The following is a 22,497-nucleotide window of genomic DNA, read 5'->3' on the forward strand; positions in this document are numbered from 1 at the left end:
CCTTCCTTCATCAGTACCACTGATATCATCAAAAGCAGCATCTTTAAAAGAAATAACTGGGACAGAGTCATCAGAGCCCCTGCTAATGGTGTCCTGAGCTATAGCCTTGCTTTCACTAATATTAAAACTCTTGTCTCCATCCGAAAGAGTAAAAAATGGTTTCAAAGGCTCTGACTTTAGACTATACATTTTTTCTCCAAAATCAAGTCCTAGGAGTTCACTAGTGCTATCCTTACTGTCTATCCTAAAGAATTCCATGGAGCTGGTTTTAGATCTACTGAGGGAATCTGATGTCCTTGGAGAACTAACTGTTTCCAGGTCATCATTTCCTGGGGAAAATTTCAGCTCATGTGCCATCAGCTGGGTGCTGGGGCTGTTGCTGTCAGCAACAAGGTGCGTGGGGAAGCCTTCAACAGCTTTGGTATCAACACCATTTCCTTCAGTCTTCATGAAAGGCTCCTCGTTCAGTGACCCTGGTTCAATCTTTTCTTGCCCATATTCATTGCATAATGTTAAATAACTAGTAGTGCATTCTTCGTCTGAACTTGAGCCAGAATCTGGCCATTTTGGCGAGCTATCTTGGCCATCATCGTCTTGGTTGCTATCATCTTGAGAGCTCAGGGTAAGACTACTTTTCAGAGGCAGAACCTGAAGCGTGGGTCCAGCATCGCTTCCTCTGGATTCAAAGCTGCTGCTGTCCTGAGGACTGGAAGTCGGCTGTTGCAGGTGAACTTTCGTAAGTGCAGGTTTTTTCACTTCCTCGATGTCAAAGCTTTCTTCAGGACTTCTGTTGAGAAATTTACTGACATATGACCACAGTCTGCCACCTGTAAACAAGTACAACAAAAGATTTTTTTAAGATCCCTAAATTAACAGTTACTTATTGAAGTCACTAGAAAAGCAAAAGGTATTCGAATAATCAACTAGGAGCCTGTCAATGATACCCACCCATTAATATATCCAGTATGCTGGAAGATAAGCATTTTAATAAAATGTCTTTTGTTATTGCTGACTGGTGAGTACAGTGTCAGCATATCCCCTAATATCAATTATTTCTGAAATGACAACCTATTTCTTCCTTTGAAGGGAAATTAGTTATAACAAATACTAACATGAAATCTCACAGCTGACTTTCTGCTTTAAAGTTAAATATAATTTAGCTTTAGAAATAGATGATTGTGTTCTGATTTGTTTATGTAATAATTTTTTCAAGCATGGCTCCTTGGTCAAGTGGAAATTCATAAATAAGTGACGCTTAAAACTGTATACTTCACTGGTTAAAAAAAAAAAGTCAATAATATTATTGCATTTTTAAAATGCCCAGTCCAGGACTAGAGGGGAGATTTGGTATCTGGTATATAATTATGCCATTATAAATGACATATTAATAATATTTTCCCATTTTCTCCCCTCCTCATACACATCATGTGTGGTATGAGACTAAGTAATGCAATTGAATATTAATTGGCAGCCATTAATGAGGCAAGCTATTGTAATTCTAATTATGTATTCTGATATATATCAGAAACCTATAAAAACCAAAAATATAAAAACCAACTTCACATAAATCACAGAAATAAAATAATCCAATGTTTTACCAGCAATACTTGTTAGGTAGCTATTTCACCTTATTTTTCATTTGTTTTGTTTTTATCATTAAAAGCTAAACCTCTTTTGCTAATTAGAATCATTTATTAAATAAACTATAAGCATCCAAAACCTACCAAAGCTCTACTGACTAGAAACAGTATTACAAGATTAAATTTGATCCCGAAATTTTAAAAAACAGTAATTGCAGAAGCATACTTTGTGAAGATATAACTGTAGCTTCTAAAAGTGAGAAATCATATGTTAAAAATGAAACCCTTTATTAATATGGTGAAAGCAATTTTTCAGCACATTTTTAATGCTGTTATTAAACATTACCATATTATCATATACCTAGGGTAAGTAAATCTTAAGGGTAATAATCATTGACAGTCAATTACATGTGTAAAAAGTACTAGAATGGAAGCATCCAAAAAACACTTTTTCTACTTCTCATTTCATTTCATTTAGAGGAATTTGATAAATACATAAAAGGCTCATGATACGCCTCACATAGAGTAACTGCTCAATAAAGGGTAACAGTCATAGTATTAATCCTAAAATACTCATGCATCTCCTCTATTAGTGACGTAGTTAACAGTCTTCTTCCATTTTGATAATAGTTAGTAGTATATAGTACATTGTGAAATTTAAACATTACCTTCTCATTTTTTCTTAGCTAACTTTCTGTTCTCACTAGCTTATACTTATTTTTTCTTATTTCCCCATGTTAATTTTAAACATTCATATATGGCTTTGAAACTCACTCACTCATACAAGGAGCTATGCATTGGTTCTATCTTAGTCTTTTGACAAGAGCTATTTCTTGTCACAAATAGCTCTACTGTGGCACACTAACAATAATGCCTAAACCTGCAGCTGGGATTCCTGTATGCAATATTAAAAAATGATGTGTTATTTTCAATTCTCCTAGATGGTGACTACTGTAAGGACAGAACTTCATCTTTTTCATATGTACTTCCTATATAGTGCGCAGGACATGATAGACACTTAATCAATGCTTGTTAACTCGGATGGCAACTCATTAGGAGACATGCCATCACAAAGCAGACAGTATCTTCAGCATGAAGCTCCAGGGATCAGCAGGAAAGAGCATGTACTCAAGTTCCAGGAAAAGTTTTTAATTCATTCTTAGGCCAATTCCACCTGGATGAGCTGCTGAAATCTAAAATTCAAGGTGCTTAAATTCTTTGTTTTTGCGCCCCCCCCCCTCCCCGCCCCCCAAATCACTTCCTCTTTCTGACTTCTGAGCCATTCTGTCAGAAAAGCTTTGGACCAAACTTGGATTCTTTTCTCTTCCTTTTTCTCTCTACAATTTTCCAAGTCCTATAGGATCTACCCATAATGTTTCTCACAGTCTTCCTCTTCTTTTAATTCCTTTGACCACTCTGTTTCTTGGGATAAAGTTATAGCTACAACTTAATTGCTACCATAACTGCTTCCAATTTAGCACAGATCTTATGTCATTTTTCCATTCAAGAACCCAAGTCCCCTCCACCTACTGAATGATGTACCAACTTTATAAAGGTATTTGAAACCCTCAGTAATACAGTATCAACCCATAAGTTAATCCTCTCCCTCAACTCACTGCAAAATTCATCTGAACCAGATTGCTCCACATATAACCACGCTGGGCTTTCTTTCAAACTATACCTACCACTTAGAAGTTTCTTTCCTATTAGTTTCCCCAATATCTGCTTGTCAAAATCCCACCCATTCTTGAAGGTCCTTCAGAATTTGTTTTATTTTATCATTCTTTTTTTATATCTCCTCACTGGATACAACTCCTACAATCTCTCTATCCTCTATACAATATTCTATTTCATATTAATAATACTTTAATGCTTTTATTATCTCCTTTATCAGACTCCAGGGTCTTTATAACTACAGGGCGAGAATTCTGTCTAGCCTATAAAATAATAGGTACTAGAGTGGGATATAAAAAGATAGTATCTTTTATAAATTTTTGAAACCCTCTCAAGAAAAAAGGTCCAAAAATATTTAAAATGTCATTATTTTTGATCATGTAATCTTCCTATTTTAAAACAAATATATGGTTCTATTGTTTAAAAATTTTAAATAAATAACAGGGAAACAAAAAATTCAGAATATATAAATTATGCATAATCACTATTAACTATTAGTACAATTATTTTCAGTCAGTTTATTCATGACTAACATCATTTCATAAACAATTTCTAATTTTCACAAGAATATGAACCTGAAGGCTATATAGCATATGTGACAGGTCTCATGATGTATTTAAATGCTCCTCGATTAATGAACACTTATTTACTCCAGATTTTGCTATTTGAATTAAAATAATATATACTTTTACATACAAATACTTGGCATCTCTGATTATTTCACAAAACAGAATCCCAGAAATGACAGTACTAGATCAATGCTTCTGATATGTGCTGTTATCCCCAGGATCTGCTCCTACAAGCAATGTGCATTGGTGACATCTTCATAGCAACTTGCTTATATTGGGTATTTGCAAGTTTACCAAACACGGCATCTTATTTAACTTCCATTCTTTCATTATTAGGTAAAATTTCTAAATGTATTTGCTGGCACTTATGGAATTTGTTCTTAGCCTAAACAAGTATTCATATTAAATTATAAAAATTCTGCATGTTCAAGCAAGATATAAACTGTTTTAGCTCTTCCCCATCCTTTCCTAGGTGCCCACTTAAATTTAATGCTCAATATGGAGCTACAGAAACAAACATGTTGGTCCTATTACATACTTTTTTTAAATTACAAAATCATGAAAATCACATAATTTACAAGAACATATTATTCCTACTGAAGTTTCTCACCCACAAAAACTGGTTGGGCTTTATTTTCTATAGAGATAAGATCAGACCCAACAGACAAACGTACACAAAGTCAACCTTATTGTGGTAACATTAAAAATAACCTTAAAAAATCCTATTACTGGCTAAACCACAAAATAGAAATAGAAATACCAAACATATTTATGATTTTTAACACTTTAAAAATCTAAATGACACCTTTCTAAGTCCCATTGAAGCATATAAAATAGTAGATATTAGCTATTTTAAGCTATGAAAATAGTATTTCATAAGGTTTAATTAAAACTCTCTCTTTGTATCTCATCAGATTTTAATCTATTGGGGTTGTAGGGTTTTGTGTTTTGTTTTGTTTTTTTTGCAAGATTGCAAAGAAATTTGTTAAATTTAAATTTGCTTGACTAGAATTACAACTTTAAATTAATATGTATGATAAAATATTGCTGAACCAATGATCAAAATCCTCTTTTGACCCAGCAATTCTACTGCAAGGAATTTCTCTTAAAATTAGTTCTCAAAAAAAAAAAAAAAAGATATATCAGTAAAAGCACTAGAAACAATTTAAATACCAATTAACAGGGGGTAATTAAATAAATTATAGTAAATCTATACTACCAAATACTTTGTATCTATTCAAAAAAATTAGAGCAATGCTTTCAAATATTTACGTAGTGTTTACTATGTACTAGGCCCTGTTCTAAGTACTTTACACATATGAACTATTTAATCATCACATCAGTCCTATGAAGTAGGTAATTATTATCACCCCTATTTTATAGATAGGGAAACATAGGCACAAAAAAAGTTAAGTAACTTGTCCAAAGTCATACAACTAGTAAATGGTGAACCGGCTCCAGAATCCTTGTTTTTAAGCATTACACTATACTGCAGACCTATATACACTGAAAAGGAAAGCTGTCCAAGATACATTGTTAAGATGGGGGAAGGGGAGAAGCTATAAAACAACACTTAAGATTCACTTATGTGTTGTTTTTTAAGCAGACAGGTAGGGAGTATATGAAATTTATTTTCCTTCTACAACTGAAACTTTGTAGCCTGGAGAGCCAAGCCTGGGGCTCCCTCCGAGGCCGGCAGCCATTTCTGTTGGGGTTATAATTGAAACTTTGTTGCCTTAAGCAGGTCTGTAAGCTTTGCTTCCCCTGTTGCCGGCAGCAACCCTGGCCTGCTCTCTCAAGCTCCATTCTGCCACCATGAATTTGTTTACCTTCTATAATTGAAATTTTTAGCTTGAGTGGAGGCTTAGGCCTGGCAAGGGCAGGCGGAACGCTTGGCTTCCTCTGTTACCTAGGAAACCTTGCTCTCTGTGGCTGTAGCCATCTTGGTGTGGGTTAATTTGCATGCTCGCTCTGATTGGATGGTGGGTGTGGCTTGTGGGCGTGGCTTGTGGGTGTGTTGGCGGTGTGGTCAATTTGCATATTTGTCTATTATTAGGTAGGATACACAGGAAATTTCCCGCTATTTCTAGAGAATGAAGCTGGGCATTAAAGTGAATAGGAAGGGAGAGTTTTAATTTTACTTTGTATACTTCTACATAGTTCAAATTAATTTCTTTACATATTAGTTTTATAAATGTTTAAACTAGTTAATAAAAAGATAATAATTTCACTCCTTGGATCCCCAAATAACTTGGGTAGAAATTACTTCCCATCTCCATCTATTTGGTGCACATTCAAAGGCTTTTCCAATCATTTTCTTCTAACCTAGTCATTCATTTTTCCTCTGACTCTGTATTCAACAATTTTACACTGAGCACCTTCCATATACTAAGCATTCTGCTAAATGCTGGCATATGTATTATGAATATGATTTAATCCATAATCTTAGGAACTTAAAAAGTTTCAGTAACACTCATGGCCTTTACTGAATACAATTATTTTCCCACTTTTTCTTCCTTAGAGTCAAAGTAAGAGATTCATTAACAAAAACAAGCATTTTATACCTCTCTCCTAAAATCTCATCTGGTATATCCAACTGCCTACTTCATACCACCTAGATTTAATAAGCATCTCATACTCACATATCCAAACTAAATCTCTGATTGCTCCCTCTACATCTGCCTCTCCCTCAGCTTTCCCATCTCAGAAAATGGAAACTCCATTCTTTCAGTTCTTTGAGCCAAAACCCTGGAGTCATGCAAGGTAGAATCATGTCAGTTCTATCCTCAAAATACATTCAGAATCTAATAACCATTTCTCACCACCTCTACCATTAACACTTTGTCCAAGCCCCCATCATTTTCACCTGGATTGCCACAACAACTTCCAAACTGTTCTGCTTTTGCCTTTGTCCTTCTATATTCTATTTTCTACAAAGCAGCCACAGTGATCCCCATCTTGCCACAATGTCCCCCAATAACTATCTATCAATAAAAATCAAGTTCTTAAAGTGGCCTACAAGACCACACAGGATCTGCCCACCTGCCTCCCCACCTTGCTAGGCTCATTTCCTGCCACTCTTCCCATTTTGCTTCCACCACACCGACTCTCCTGCTTCTTGTACACCAAGTACACATTCTTGCCTCCAAGCCTACATACTATTCTTTTTTACCAGGCTATTGTTCCCTCCTGTATCCACACTGCTCCCGCTCTCACTTCCTTCAAGTTACTGGCCAAATGTCCCTTCTTACTAAGGGGACCACTCTATATAAAATAGCAACCCCTACCTCGCCTTTTTGGCATTCCCTTACTTTATTTATCTCCATCTGACATAAATTTACCTAAGTATTTGTTTACTGTCTGTCTGGCTTTTATAATGTAAGTTCCATGTGGGCAGTCTTTGTCTATTTTAGAACTAAGACTGTATCCCAATAAGCATGCAATACATTTCTGACTGAATGAAAGAAAGTGAGTCCAAGAGACTCATGTGAATTATGTAAGCAGAGGGAAACGAAAGCCACAAATCATAAATATTCAAATATTCATATTATGAAAAAACAACTGCTCATTTACTTTTTCAGTAACAGTTTATCCAGCATATGAAAGTGACATTTGTATACTATATGCACAACTTCCTAATTCATAGAGATAACAAAGAAAGTACCACTAATATGTAAAAGATAGCACACTGTCCATCATCTAGTTCACTGGATTGCTCAAGCCAAATCCAAGAAATTACCCTAAATTCTTCTCTCCCAAAATTTATTTCATTACAGGTACCATGGACTCTAAGTATCTCTGCTAGTAGCCTAGAAGGTCATGTCATCATAATTTCTTGCCTGAGACTACTTTATTAGACTTCTCATTGCTTCTTTTCTTATCTTTCTACAATCCTTTCCCCAAACAACAGCCAGAGTGATTTTTTTCTTAAGGTAAATCTGTTCTGATCACTGCTTCAGATGTTCAATGTTTCCCAATGCACTTGAAAAAAAGTCAAAGTCCTTACTCTGTCATAGAAGTCTCCTGCCTGCTTCTCCCATAGCCCCATATTCTACTATTACCCTCACCTACTACATTCAAACCAAATGATCTCCTTTCTTTTCCTCAAACATTTCAAGTTTGTTTTTGCCTTCAATTTATTTCACTTATTTCACTGATGCTGTACCTGGAATGTGCTTCCCCCTTACATCCAAATGGTTACTTCTTTGGTCGTTCAGAATTCTTAAATGTCACCTGGACTTCCCTGACTACCTAATCTAAAATAGTCCCCCAGTCCTTATCTACTGGATCTCTCTCTGTTAAAGATTATTATAGTATTGCCAGCCAGTGTGGTTCAGTGGTTGAGTGTTGACCTATGAATCAGGAGGTCACAGTTTGATGCCCGTTCAGCACATATGCCTCAGGTGTGGGCTCAATCCCCAGTGGGGGTCGTGCAGGAGGCAGCCAGTCAGTGATTCTCTCTCATCATTGATGTTTCTATCCTCGCTCCCATTCCCTTCCTCTCTGAAATCAATAAATAAAAAGTAAAAGATTAGTATAGTCCTTATTATTATCTAATATTTTCATGCTTTTAGTTTTTCTGTTTGACTCTTCACAACCAGAATGTACGTTTCAAAGGGGCAGGCTCTTTTCTTGTCTTGTTCACCTAGACATACTCAATAAATTTGTTGAATGTTAAATGAATCCAGAGTCCCCATTTGTACTATAATTTAATATTTTTGCATTATAAAATCTTACTAAAATTAAACAACAGACACCTAAGAAATACAGTAAAAAAAGACTCCCTACCCCCCAATCCTATATAATAAAAGGCTAATATGCAAGTCCACTGAACGGCAGAACGACCGGTCGCTATGACACGCACTGACCACTAGGGGGCAGATGCTTAATGCAGGAGCTGCCCCCTGGTGGTCAATGTGCTCAGCCAGAAGCCAGGCACATGGCTGGTGAACGCAGCTGCAGTGATGGGAGCCTCTCCCGCCTCCATGGCAGCACTAAGGATGTCTGACTGTCATGAGGGCTCTTGGACTGCGAGAGGGCATAGGACAGGCTGAAGGGACTCTCCCACCACACACACACAGTGCACGAATTTTGTGCACCAGGCCTCTAGTGTTTACATAATCCAAGACAAATTCTATGGTCATGTGACCATTCAAATTCAGACATGGTCAACAACAAAGGAAAAGAGACCTGGTAAAGTTAATCTAAAATAGTAGAAAATTTGAAAACTATTATGTCTATGTCTTTAAGATATATTATAAAGACTTTCTATAGTACTGCAATAAATTCAGTTGAAATATCAGCTTTAGAGTAGAAGGCAATGTGAGAAAATGGCCAAAGAAAAACTGAAGTATGAGTTGAAGAAGCAAGAGAAGAACAGGAAGAGGAAGTTGTAAATAACAGGGGTAAAATAGGATTAAAAATTTGCCACAGATAATCTCCAACATGAATAATCCACCCTGGTTAATAGAACATTGACTATAATTACATTCATCCTACTGACCTTGTTCTAAATTATTATGGATTATTACTGCACAAGTTATTTTTGTTCCACACCAGAGGTGGTTGTATTCCACTATCAGATGACATGACCTCTAATTCAATAATGTCTGTAATGCACTGGTATCCTCAGATAAAAGCTGTCTATAATGTCTGAACAAAGGTGAATTAGTTATCCAATTCACACACGCAATTAACTCTCTTAATACCTGAGAGACCATGGAGCCCCTTCTGAATTTCCTATTAAGTACCACATATGGAGGTCTTCCCTCCATCTGTAGTTATCTTGTGCTGTAGTTCATAATAAACAATATTAATAGTTTACTGCCATCAAAAATCTTGCACTAGTTCTCATAAGAGACCTCATTCTGCAAAGCAATGACTCATTTTCCTGGGAAAACGCATTAAATTCAAATATTATGCCTATTAATAAAGCACAATAGTTCCCTATTCTCAGTAATGTAAAAATAATAACACTTTCATGAAATACAGAAAATTTAATATTTTTACCATTTTAAAGAACACCTCTAAAAAGCCAAAAGGCAATATTTATACTGTGGATTTATATTTATATGCTGTATTCAGTTATTTTTAAGAAAAAAATTTTAATTCAGGCACTAAAGGGCAAAAACAAATCAAAACATAGTCTTTTTGCCACCTGTTCACTCAACTCAGAGCTTAAATTTCACCAAGTTTGAAGGCAAAGTAGTGTGCTTCTCTCTGATTTGTCCCCATATGTGATGCCAATGGCTGTATTCACAAAAACCCAGATTCCAATAACTAGGTCATGCCAAATGTCAAGCAAATACCGGGCCTTCTAAAAAGGGAGGTAATTAATTAATTCTTCAGAGGATGCTTTTTATTTTAGTCATCTAACATTAATGTATCCTTTCAGTAGAGAACAAGAGAACAAAATAAAATCTGTACAATTAAACCTGGCTCTCTTAGCACACATTCTCATCCTATCAGATCAAGTCTAGGAGAAAGCAAGGAGTTAAGTATATCAGCAGAACGTTCCTGTAGCTCCAGTGAAATCTGCTGCTCACCTGGGTTTTCATTTCCCCTTCCAACTCACCTGGGTTTTCATTTCCCCTTCCAACTCAAAGTAGGGCAGGAAGGCAGAGGAAGAAGGCAACAGTTTCTTACGTGTGTTTCATATGTTTTATCCGTTAGTGTAATGACAGATGGACATTCCAGAAACCAAAAAGCTAAATAGGTGACATTCCTCGCTCCAAAAATATTTAAAGTACAAACCAACCTTCTGCGTGCTGCAGCACAAGAAATACCGACTCCTCAGAAATGATGTACTTGTGCAGACACACCATGTTGGGCACACAGCGGGGGATGATGGTCTTTCTGTTCCTGCTGTATTCACTGCTTTTCCTTAGACCCTGACAGAGAACAAAAAGGTCAGTTGTACCCTCAGTTGCCTTTGGAGCCTGCTGTGCTCTGTGTTTATCAACCAAACTAATCTATCCGAGTTACTCTGGGCTTCAGAGAAACCACTCATCTGCTGCTCTATGCCCCTCAGTCCCTGGAGGCTCTGCTGATGGCATCTGGCAAGAATCCAGAGAACAGAAGATGCCACAAAGCTGCCATTAAAATCAATTACGTGGGTCAGTGTTTTTATTAGAGATGCTCTCAAACTAAGTCATCAGGATCATACACAGTTATTTCTCTATGACCTTTTCTTAAGTTTTATTTACTTGTGTGTATCTTTAAAGCAGTAGACATTGTGAATCAATTCAAATTCCTGAGACACAAAAGGTATTTCTAGATTAAACAGGCAATTTTAAAATTCTATTCCAAAAAAGCACTAAGATTATTTTAGTTTTCTCCAAAGGAACAGGTGTGTGTAGTTTCTGGTGTCATACCTTGGTTTAAAAATCTGGGGAAATGCCAGTTATAAAATATATTCATAAAAAGAAATTTGTTTCAGTATATGTCAATGTGATCAATCTACTGCCATGCGTCAAAAAAGAAATATAAAATTAATATGAAATTGGTGAATTCTGGATGCTGTGGAAATGCTTAAATTGGGATATTTGTAGAATGTGTATTGTCACAATCCATTTCAAATACAATTTTAACATTTAAAAACGGAGGGGATTTTCCTTCCTTATTCATTTAGTTACAAATGGAGTTATATAGAGAATCAAAACAGAAATAAAAAAGAAGGCCAGGGATATAGATAACACTTTCCCAAATATTTGTTGCAAAGACTTTAAGGTAAAATGTCAGCACTTAATCATAATCATAGGTTAAATGGTATATGGTCTCCACAAATTATACAAGAAGTATTAGAGATGAATTTGAACTGTATGTTATACATTTAAACAACATGAAATGAGTCTTCAACTTATCCAAATTATTTCCTCCATACTCTAATATCTAAAATGCTTGTTAAATGTATGCAATGGAAGGACAAAAGATAAAATAAATACAGATCACCACAAATATAAATGAACATTCAAAATAGAACATTCAAACACCCAGGAAAATAATTTTTTTTTTCTTACAGAGCACGATTTTAAAACAAATTTCAAGATCATTAAACATTCAAAATAGAACATTCAAACACCCAGGAAAACAATATTAATTTTTTTTCTTTCAGAGCACAATTTGAAAATAAATTTCAAGATCATTAAACATATAAATAAAATTTTTAAATAACTAAAAAATTTAAATAAGTAAACATACAAATTCTACTTACCTTTAAAATGAATGTCTGTTCTGTCCTTGTGTCCATTACAAGTAAAACCTACATAAAAAATATGAGTGAGAATTTATTCACAATACAATGCAACATTAACTCATAACTTTTTAAAACTACACTTTAAGGGTTTGGGGGAAAGTGCTAAATTGACTCCACAAAAATTGTTAATTTCTGAATAGATTTTTTTTAAAGGCACCAAATCACAGGATTAAAGTTATCTTACCAAAGAAGGTTTTTTTATGGTTTTCTTTATAAAAAATGCCATATTTTAGAAACATTACTATGTTTCCTAGATTTATTTTAAAATACATTTCTGAAACATGAATGAAAAATTATTTTAGAATTTTTTTCTCATGAAACATTATGGTTAAAAACAATTTTTTTACAGTAATTGCCGAAATCTTGATTTTCTCCCTAAAGCCCCTACATGGCCACTTTTTATTATAATGTGATCGCAGTAACTCAAGATCCAGTCTGAGGCATCCTTATGGTCCCACTTCTCCATCCTGGACTCATCCTAACTCCTCTTTTTCGATCAGCAAATTCTGTTGGCCTTATCTTCAAAATGTATCTAGAACTAAACGTGCCTCACCACTTCATGGCTATTTCCCTGATCCAAACAAAGACGCACCTCACCTAGATTAAAACAACTGCCTCCCAGCAGATCTCTCTGCTTCCATCTTTGCTGCCCTTGATCTGTTCTCTAAATAACAGGCAGGATTTTCTTTTTTAAAGGAAGTAAATCATATCACTCTTCTCACTCAGATAAAAGACCTAAGTCCAAAAAATGATCTCAAGACCCCTCATGATCTCACACACTGCCCCTCAAACTCCCCAGTCCCCACCCTCTTGATGGATGGAAGGAGCAAAGAGAGATACAAAATTATCCTACCATTTTAATATTTTGTTATTAAATAACCAGAGGTTGGCAAACTTTTTCTATAAAGAGACAGACAGTAAATATTTTAGGCTTTGCGGGACCATGAGGGAGGTCTCTGCTGCAGCAATTCAACCCCACCATTGTAGCACCAAAGTAGCCACCATCTGAAAAGGGCCGTGACAGTATTTACACCACAGAAATCAGCAAGCAATGTAAACAGGGATTTTTCCCCCTCAACTCCAGAGCACTGGGAGTCAAGGATGAAAAAAAATAGGTGGTCAGAAGAAAAAGTGGTGAGTTAAGATGAGACAGCAATTTGAGAAGATGGCAAATTCCATTTTCGACATGATGAATTTGAAGTAATAGTGACATCATCTTTGACCTCTCTTCTAAGTGCTTGATATACTTATGTAGGTCTCCATTTAATTTCAATTGAATATTCCCACAGATACCTCCTGAGCTCACCCCTTTCTCTCCCCAAAGCCCTGTCCCTCAAAACCCTGTTTCTCCTCCTATAAAACTGAATAATACCACCATCCACAGAACACCCCCAACCAAAAAGTTCCCTAAGTCACTATAAATTCCCTGCCCCCTACCTTCATAACCAGTGACCAAGTCAGTCAATTCCACCTCCTATTTCCTTAACTACTCTCTACTGTCCTTCACCTACCAGGCTTTAAGTGTTTACTATGTGCTGTGCTTTAACCATGTGTAATCAATGTTAATTCCTTCAACAACCCAATGTGATAATTTTACCATTTCTATTCTAACTGTGAAGGCATTACAGCTTCATCTGTAGGAGCTATAATGGTAGATAATAATGGTGTCCATCATATGTGAACATTTCAGTGAGAGATAATCCTGTAAAAGTACTGGTATAGCCAGTTGTTATTATTATTATTGCTATCACTATTATTGCTTCTTCTCCCTTAAATGTTCCCCCATCCACTTACCAAACAAGTGCTCATCTTTCCAAATGTCTATCTTTCAGTAACAGTCTTCTTCCTTTTGTTCTCAGCTTCCTGTGTATACGGTACCAACTTCTATATAGCATTTCTAATCCTTCAGTTTGGTTTTATGCTTACTTGTCTCTCTCCCAATTTAAGGTTTGTATCAGCATGTTGAAAGCAGAATAATGGTCACCAAAGATGTCTTTCCCCAGAGTCTCCAGTAAGGAACACAGCCCTGCCAGCACCTAGAGTTTAGCCCAACATGACCTACGTCAGACATCTATCCCATGTGACAATAAATTCATTTGTTTTAAGCTGCTAAGTTTGTAATACTTTGTTATGGCAGCCACAGAAAGCTGTATGGGGCAGAAATGATGTCTCCTCCAATCCATGTGTCTCCCATAATAAATGTTCAAAGTGAATGAATTCAGGTATAAAAGTATGCAAGGTAGACAGCCATATGGGAATGGAGCTTAGAAAATAAATTGAAACTAAAGGTTTATATTTGAGAATTCTCCATAAAGACAATAGCTAAAGGCAGGAGAACATGCCCCACTAAAAGGCTTTACTTTATCCTAGGCACTGTACTGGGTTTTAAAGAATTAAATCATGTAATGTACTCAACAGTCCAATGAGGTAGATACACTTTAACCAATGTTACAGATGAGGAACCAAACATAAAGCTGTTAACTTGCTCATGCTCAAGAATTTAAGCAAAGGTAAAGGTGAAATTTAAACCCTAGCAGTCTGGCCACAGGGTTCTTCCTTTTTAATTGCTAAGCTATACTAGTTATGTCTAAACATAGTTGTTATATTGAGAATAAATAAGCAATATCCACCAAAATTGTAGTGAGAAAAGTACAAAGAAAACCAGAAAATGTAGAGGTTCAAAAAAAAAAATAAAACCATGTCAAAGAAAGAAAATGCTTTAAATTAGTGTAAGCATCTAGAAGCCACAAAGACTGAGAAAGGAGAAGGAATTACTGCCTAGGGCAATAGAAAGCCACTGGTAACTTGTTTATAAATATTGCATTATGCAGTGAACTGGTGGAGATAGGAGCGACTCCTCTGAGTTAATAATGGGTGATAAGAAAATGGAGGTGACATATATAAATCTTTTAATACAAAAATATATCAAAAGGAAAAACACTAAAATGAAAGAGTTGGTAGGATCATCAGGTTGAAACTATTTTCAGAGGACAGACCTATTCTCCCCATAATCTCCCTTTGAGCTGCCTTCTGCACCAATCTTCCACCGCATGGAAACACATTCAAAGAACGTGAACCTTGACAGTTAAAGTAACATATCATGAGAGCAAAAAGGAGGCACAGGGCCCTGCCCTCTCTCTGCAAAACGGACTCAATGAACACCGAGTCTGTGAAGACATGTAGGGTTCCTCAGATCTCATTTGTTTTTATATCAAGTTGTGGCTCCTTTAAGCCACTCACCAGAATGCCAGTCCTATTTAAACAAGATACATCTCTATGAAATAGAAACGTTTCACTGGGTAAAAGGTATGGAAGCTGTACAAAGGAAAGAACTTCTTTCTCCTATCAGAAGCTTCCGAATTGACTAAACTGCCTCTATGCGCATAAATCAGAAGTGATAGCTCTTTGCCTTCTCACTTAGCCATGGAGCATGAAGTGGATCAGATAAAAAAGCCAAATGAAGACCGATAAACATGCCTGGGAAGTGCTGCTTTGTTTACATTTACTTTCTTCTCCTACCAAGTTTGTCTGCAGCTAGACAACGTTCACATTGAGGCCATAAACACAAGAACATATGTGGTTTTTTTTAAATGTGCCCTTTGACTGTCAATTTCTCCCAAACAGGTGTTGGCTAAATGATTATAAATTGGCCTCTGGATACACCTCTTCAACTGAGCCGTACAGGGCTGGTGATAATATAATTAGACCTAAAAACATCAGGCCAGTGAATGCTTTCCATCTGTTTGGCAATAATGTTTAGTTAACAATAGTCTTTAAAAGAAGCACCTTCAACTTCAGTTCTTAAAGTTATTTATAGAGCCATTCTTAACACACCAGCACTCTTGCTAACAAGAGCTTTAGCCACTTGGAAATTATTAGCCATACGGCTGTATACAAAGAGAAATGACTGCATTTAACATCTGTATCTTTCCAAATGTACACGCTTCAACCTCATTTAAAGTCATTTCTTAATGAACAGTGCTGTGGTGCTGCATTAATATTATAGTTGCATGCACAAAGATCATAAGGAGCCAAACATTTTTTTAATGCCAATAGTAGGCCAATCTGTAATGAAGCTGTCAGCATAAAGGACAAAATAATAGCTTCTTTAACCCTCAAACAGAATTTGTTCATTTGTAGCGTAGAACACATCAATTTAAAAACTGCTCATGGGTTTGCTCACCTTTATAAAGACAAAAATCTAATTTGGTACTAATTTGATACAATTGTCTTTCCAATAAAAGGCTCCTAAACCCATCTCTTATTTCATAATAAAACAAGTACTATAACTAAAACTGTCATGAAATAATTATCTTGGATAGCATACCTTATTGAGAGAATACAATTAATGTATTTCCCTTTCATTTTTCACACTTACTTATCAGCACTATGTTAGCATATGATCTAACAGAAGAGATTACTCCATCTTTGCCTGTAGCAATATCTAGAAGGACTGCTCCTCACTGGGGAAAAAAAGCAGACAACTTATCCCATAAAGATTAGCCTCATCTGTCCTTCGGACTGAAAGGTCCCAGGTCGATTCCGGTCAAGGGCATGTACCTTGGTTGCGGGCACACCCCAGTAGGGGTTGTGCAAGAGGCAGCTGGTCGATGTTTCTAACTCTGTAAAAAATCAATAAAATATATTTAAAAAAAAAAAAAAAAGATTAGCCTCATCTGTCCTTCAATTCCACCAACACAACGAGACTTGCCCACTCTTCCTTCACAACAGTGGTAGGGAAAGCTCCAACGAATTAGAAGTCTGGGTCTCTCCATTAACTAGAATAGGGAAGGACTAATATTTAATTAGGTTCCACCTTTGGAAAGACAGGAGGGGTGGAGGAGCATATCAAAAGCATCAAATGATGATAATTTTTTAAGCATATGAAGAATAAATTTGGAGAAAAGAGATACTACCATAAAGACACTAGTATGGAGAGCTCCCTTCACCGAAGACTGTGTCACCCATTTTTGAATCTTTTTAGATATTTAAATGTTGACATTCAAAATCTGTAGGTCTCTAAAAATACCTTCAGCTGCAATGCCTTTAAAAAGAAAGATGACCCCCCCTAGCTGGTTTGGCTCAGTGGAGAGAGCATCAGACTGCAGACTGAAGGGTCCTGGGTTCGATTCCGGTCAAGGGCACATGCCTGGGTTACAGGTTCAATCCCCAGTGGGGGGCTTGCAGGAGGCAGCCAATCAGTGATTCTCTCTCATCACTGATGTTTCTATCTCTCGTCCCCACTCCCTTTCTCTCTGAAATCAATTATTTACATATTTTTTAAATAAAAGCTTTAAAAATAAATAAAAAATAAAAAGAAAGATTACCTGAGTAATTTGAGAGAATATCTACTCTATTTTGGTGCTTGTTACTTCACAGGACTCCACAACAATTCATAAAAGTTAGAAAAATGTTAAGAAAAGTTGACAGAGTCAGCTTGGACCAACACAGCCTTCCCTTGGTGGTGTCAAAGCACTACTCTTGTTTGCTAGATACAATCTGACTGGACTTCAACTGTGCAAATTATAACTCTGGGAATCCACACATCAATGAACATACCAGAAAAGAATGAGATAAACACAATAATAAAGAAGCCAGAGAAAACATACAAGTACAACTGTAATACAGTTTTTCTCAACATAGTTTCAGACTAATAAGATTATACTTACTGTGCTAAAATCATTTACACTTAGCCATTTTAATGTTATTAACTAAACTCATCTTGGCAGCATTACAGGAGCTGGTAATATTATTTTTCTGTAGAAATGGTTTTGAACAATAAACCTTTGGTTCCCCCCAATACCACATGATGATAATCAAATGTTATTTATATTTACTAAATACCCATCTCATTTTGTATGCTTATCATATTCAAAATATATTTCTTTTTTTTTTAAATATATTTTATTGCAGAGAGGAAGAGAGAGGGATAGAGAGCTAGAAACATCACCAGCTGCCTCCTGCACACTCCCCACCGGGGATGTGCCCACAACCAATGTACATGCCCTTGATCGAACCTGGGACCCTTCAGTCCGCAACGCTCTATCCACTGAGCCAAACCGGTTTCGGCCAAAATATATTTCTAAAACTGTTAATTATTAATTCCATACTTTATTCTCACAAGATATCTCTTTTAAAATTTTAACACCCAGAAAACAAGGAAAAGGTGACTTTTAATACCAATAATTCTCCCCACTAGGGTCTAACTGTCTCTTCCTTTGGCGTCAGAAGGCTAGCAATGTTCCCAGCAACTGCAAAAGCAGAAGATATTGAGCCTCCAACTTTAGTGCATCAGAAGTTGCAGCATCAAAAGCATCAGCATGAACAGACTGTGTAGAGGCACTTCTCTCATGTTATGCCATGAAACCAAGCTGTTCTTGGTGGTCATATGCTCACAAAAGTTATTTCACTGATGAGAATTGAAATACAAAAAGTAGAATTCAAGATGGATACCTATAAACTCTGGTATAAAGAATATTTTCTTTTACTATTCCAAGGATCTATTTTCAGCAGAGAAAAGTATAAAAGGTAACCTCAGAATTTAAGGGGAACAGAAAAAAATCTTTTGGAGTCTTATTTGTCCTAGAACTTTCAATATGCCACATTATCATGAAATGAACAAACAATCCAAAAAGGGTAATGCTTTGTGGATTGCTGGCAGTCAAAAAATTACCAACCAGCTCAGAGCAAGATGAAATATATCTCTTTGAGCAGGGGTGGGGAATGTCCGGCCCGCGAAATGATTTGGTCTGTCCCTGCCAAGGCATTAGGGGTGAGTTAATTAAATGTTTGACCAAATATAGCAGGCTAATTTTTAACTTGATAATTTTGTATGGCCTCCGAATGATGTTATAACTATCCAAATAGCCCTTGGCAGAAAAAAGGTTCCCCGGCCCTGAATGAAAGACATCTTCAAAGGTAGGAAACAACAGGCCAAATCTACAGGAATGCATGGAGATAGTACGCAGGACTCACATTTCTTTCTAGTTATTAAAATCCAAAATACCATAATTCAAAGTATACTTTAAATGTTTATCCAAACACTTTAACTCCTAAAAATCACCTCCTATTTAAGTTTAGCTAATTATCTTATCCATCTTTACTACAGGCAAATTGGGCCAGGGACAGCAGGGAAAGAACCACATTAGGAAAAGCAAGCAACAAAACTAAGCTGGTAAATAACTAATTTATCTATAAGAAAGCAACTAATTTTAGATTTCTTTAAATGCCCAGACATGTGCAAAGGTTTTAGTATGCTAATTTTTTAATTAAAAGATATTTCAGCAGTGAAAGCTCTTTCATATGCACTACTGATTCTTCATCAAACATTAACTTTCCAACTAAACACCAGTATAGCCGGTGGCAGCCTGAAGGTTTACCATCTGCTGCTACCCAAAGTCACTGTGGCCACCTTCAGAACAGATGCATCAAAGCCCCAAGATAAGAGACTGAAGAAATACTGCCTAAGTCGGTGTAAGGGGGATGATGGACCCAGAGGCAGGCAACAGGCAAGCTACCAGAAAATACAGAACATCACAAAGCCTTAGAATATGTACCCAAGGTCACCGGGGACTCTAATGGCTACTCAAAAAGACAAGAGAAATACTACTTCTAGTGGAATTTACTTAAGTAAATTAAGTAAATGTGATGACTTTTCTCTTAAAAAAAAGGAGGGGATCTAGTCACATTTAAAATCCCCTCTGATTTTATTCAAAATAAGTATACAATGAGTAAAATAAAATATAAAATTCAAGGTTTTTTAATCAGTCTGTCTATGGATAACAATTTATATGTTTTTATGTAGTCATAAGACACTTTGTTTTGAAAGGCTTGTTTTCTGTTACCATCACACCCACAATCCAAATGTTACCCAAGGAAAATGTACTTTGAGAAGAGGTTTGATAAAATCCACAAAATGCCAATTAAAAATCCTGATTTCTGCCTACTCAAAAAATGCCATTTACTTATGGTAATGATCACATTTACCACAATACCTCATATAGAAACAAAATACTGTGGTGTGTTTTAAAATATTTTTTAAAAAAGAAAATCTCAATCTGGCTATATTCAATTATGATATTGAATAACTGGCATATAATCACCTTGAAAGAAATTCACTAATATGAAATTTTCTTATCCTTCATCTTTGCTTTCTGCTTTTTTAAGTAATATTTTTCATTTTTAATTTATTAATATTAGAAAGAGAGAGAGAGAGAGAGAGAGAGAGAGAGAGATCAATTTGTTGTTCCACTTAGGTATGCATTCTTTGGTTGACTCTTGTATGTGCCTGGCCAGGGAAGAACCCACAACCTTGGCATGTGGGGACAATACTCTAGCCAACTGAGCTACCAGGCTGGTGCTTTGCTTTCTGCTTTTTCTTTAATATTTTAACTGCAGCTAAAAGAAAATCATTATAGAAAATACATTTTTAGAAAATAATGCAAAAACCATCTTTTTATTCTTGGTTTGAAAATGGCAACAGATGCATTTAGTTTGCATAATTCTAATCTAAATGCAGATTTTTTAAAGTTCTTCAAAAGTTCCACAGGGAATTTGTTATTAATTAATTTAAAATTAGGGCATTATTAAGCATTCATGTACCATAAGAACTGCCAATGAATCCTGTTTGTCCAGTCCTCTGTTTAAATGGAATACAATCATAAACTGTTGTATGCAACCAGGGATGGTTTCTATAACATAATATAACAGTGTACTGTGTGTGTGTACCCCATGTGAACTCAACTTATACCTTTGTATACTTAGTAACTTCAATAATAACTATGATGATCTTTTTAAAATATATTTTATTGATTTTTTACAGAGAGAAAGGGAGAGGGATAGAGAGTTAGAAACATCGATGAGAGAGAAACATCGATCAGCTGCCTCCTGCACACCCACTACTGGTTATGTGGCCGCAAGCAAGGTACATGCCCTTGACCGGAATAGAACCTGGGACACTTCAGTCCACAGGCCGACTCTCTATCCACTGAGCCAAACCGGTTAGGGCACTATGATGATTTTTTTAACGATCATAGTTTCTCATTATGATAACTAAGAGTAAATGCTACCAGAGTGTATGTTCTAAGATATGTTATAAACATATTATGAATTATACGATTAGAAAAAGAAAAGTATATTTTGGTGGTACTAAAACAAACTTGCCAATACAAGTAATTTACTCAAAATTCAAAGCCTACGTTGTTTCATTTCTCCAAAGCACATTGAAATATGATTGGCAAAGTTTGTTTTCTTTGACAGACTAATATCAGGATCAGAAAAGAGATTTAAAAAATGTTTCTCTACTTCCCATCTAAAAGTCGGCCAAACCTCTAGAATATTCATCTTTAGGCAAATAGCTAAATGTAGGCCTTGCCCTACAGCAATACAGAATACCTGTATACTCCAGAAAAACAGCCCAATATGTAATTATTTCAGCCACAAACACGAATTTAAAAATTTTTATATTCCTGTTAGTCAGTGTCAATGAATGTAAGCCATCAATATCAATGATGTCTCATACCAGAATGTGAGGTTAATGATTTCGTGAACAATAAAGCCAACACAGAAATGTCTTTTATATACATACCCCCAAAAAAGAGTTTTATTTTGTATAATCTTCAAATCCTAGGCCTATCCACCTATTACTTCATAAAACCCGCTTCCAAAGGACATGGTGTGTCTTTGTAAGAAAAATGGATATAAACATAGCAGAAGGCAGAATATAAGACAGAAACAATTGGGTTTAAAATAGAAATGCTGAAGAGCTAGGAAAACATCCACTTAGGAGGCTCTTCTCAGATCCAAAGGCTTTAAAAGTTAGCTCTCTACAACTTCATCATTCTTGTTTTGGTTGTCTTTTTGGTTTCTGTGAAGCAACTTGCCCAAGGCCACAGAGAGATTATGCTAAAGAGAGGTTAAAACTCAGTTGGTTGGGCATAGCCTGACACCAAAAGGTTCTCAGTTGGATTCTCAGGGCACATGCCAGAGTTGCAAGCTTGATCCTTGGTAGGGGGCATGCAGGAAGCAGCTGATCAATGTTTCGATCTCTCCCTCTCCCTTCCTCTCTCTCAAAAAATCAATTTTTAAAAATCTTAAATAATGACTTGAATTTAGATGAAAATTAATTCAATTAAAAGTACAGTCTGTTGTATTTAGCTTTAGATCTCTTTTTATTTGCATTTGCTAGAAAAACCTAATACTCTAGTGCTGATACAAACTAAGTCTATTCATATCCTGGTTTAATATTTTCATTCTGCTGCTTAGATGTATTCTATAAATATACCTGAATCATTTATAGGTCCTGAAAACATAAATCCTTAAAAAGCAGCAAGTATGTCTACAAGTAGTTTTTATATAGTGTTCAGAAGTGGTACAGTGTATACTCAGTTAATAAATGCTATCTTATAATGATAATGGACAC

The 22,497-nt window shown here is 35.9% G+C and overlaps 1 protein-coding gene across 7 annotated transcripts in view; it reads right to left on the minus strand.

Moving 5' to 3' along the window:
- Positions 1–22,497, minus strand: part of RPS6KC1 (ribosomal protein S6 kinase C1) — a 238,026-nt gene that overhangs the window by 117,896 nt on the left and 97,633 nt on the right. For 6 of the 7 annotated variants that reach the window (XR_008555068.1, XR_008555067.1, XR_008555066.1 and 3 more), the window contains exons 9-11: positions 12,036–12,083; positions 10,581–10,713; positions 1–827 (exon numbers count right to left, since the gene is read on the minus strand). The exon at positions 1–827 is cut by the window's left edge and continues 751 nt beyond it. Coding sequence is in view for 4 of the 7 variants with exons in the window: in XM_054711380.1 (XP_054567355.1) it covers positions 1–827; positions 10,581–10,713; positions 12,036–12,083 (1,008 nt within the window). In the remaining 3 variants the exon portion in view is untranslated. The remainder of the gene's footprint in view (positions 828–10,580; positions 10,714–12,035; positions 12,084–22,497) is intronic. The other variant, XM_054711382.1, reaches the window with a different exon arrangement.

This window comes from Eptesicus fuscus, chromosome 22 (genome assembly GCF_027574615.1).
Source record: "Eptesicus fuscus isolate TK198812 chromosome 22, DD_ASM_mEF_20220401, whole genome shotgun sequence".
Classification (NCBI taxonomy): Eukaryota; Metazoa; Chordata; class Mammalia; order Chiroptera; family Vespertilionidae; genus Eptesicus; species Eptesicus fuscus.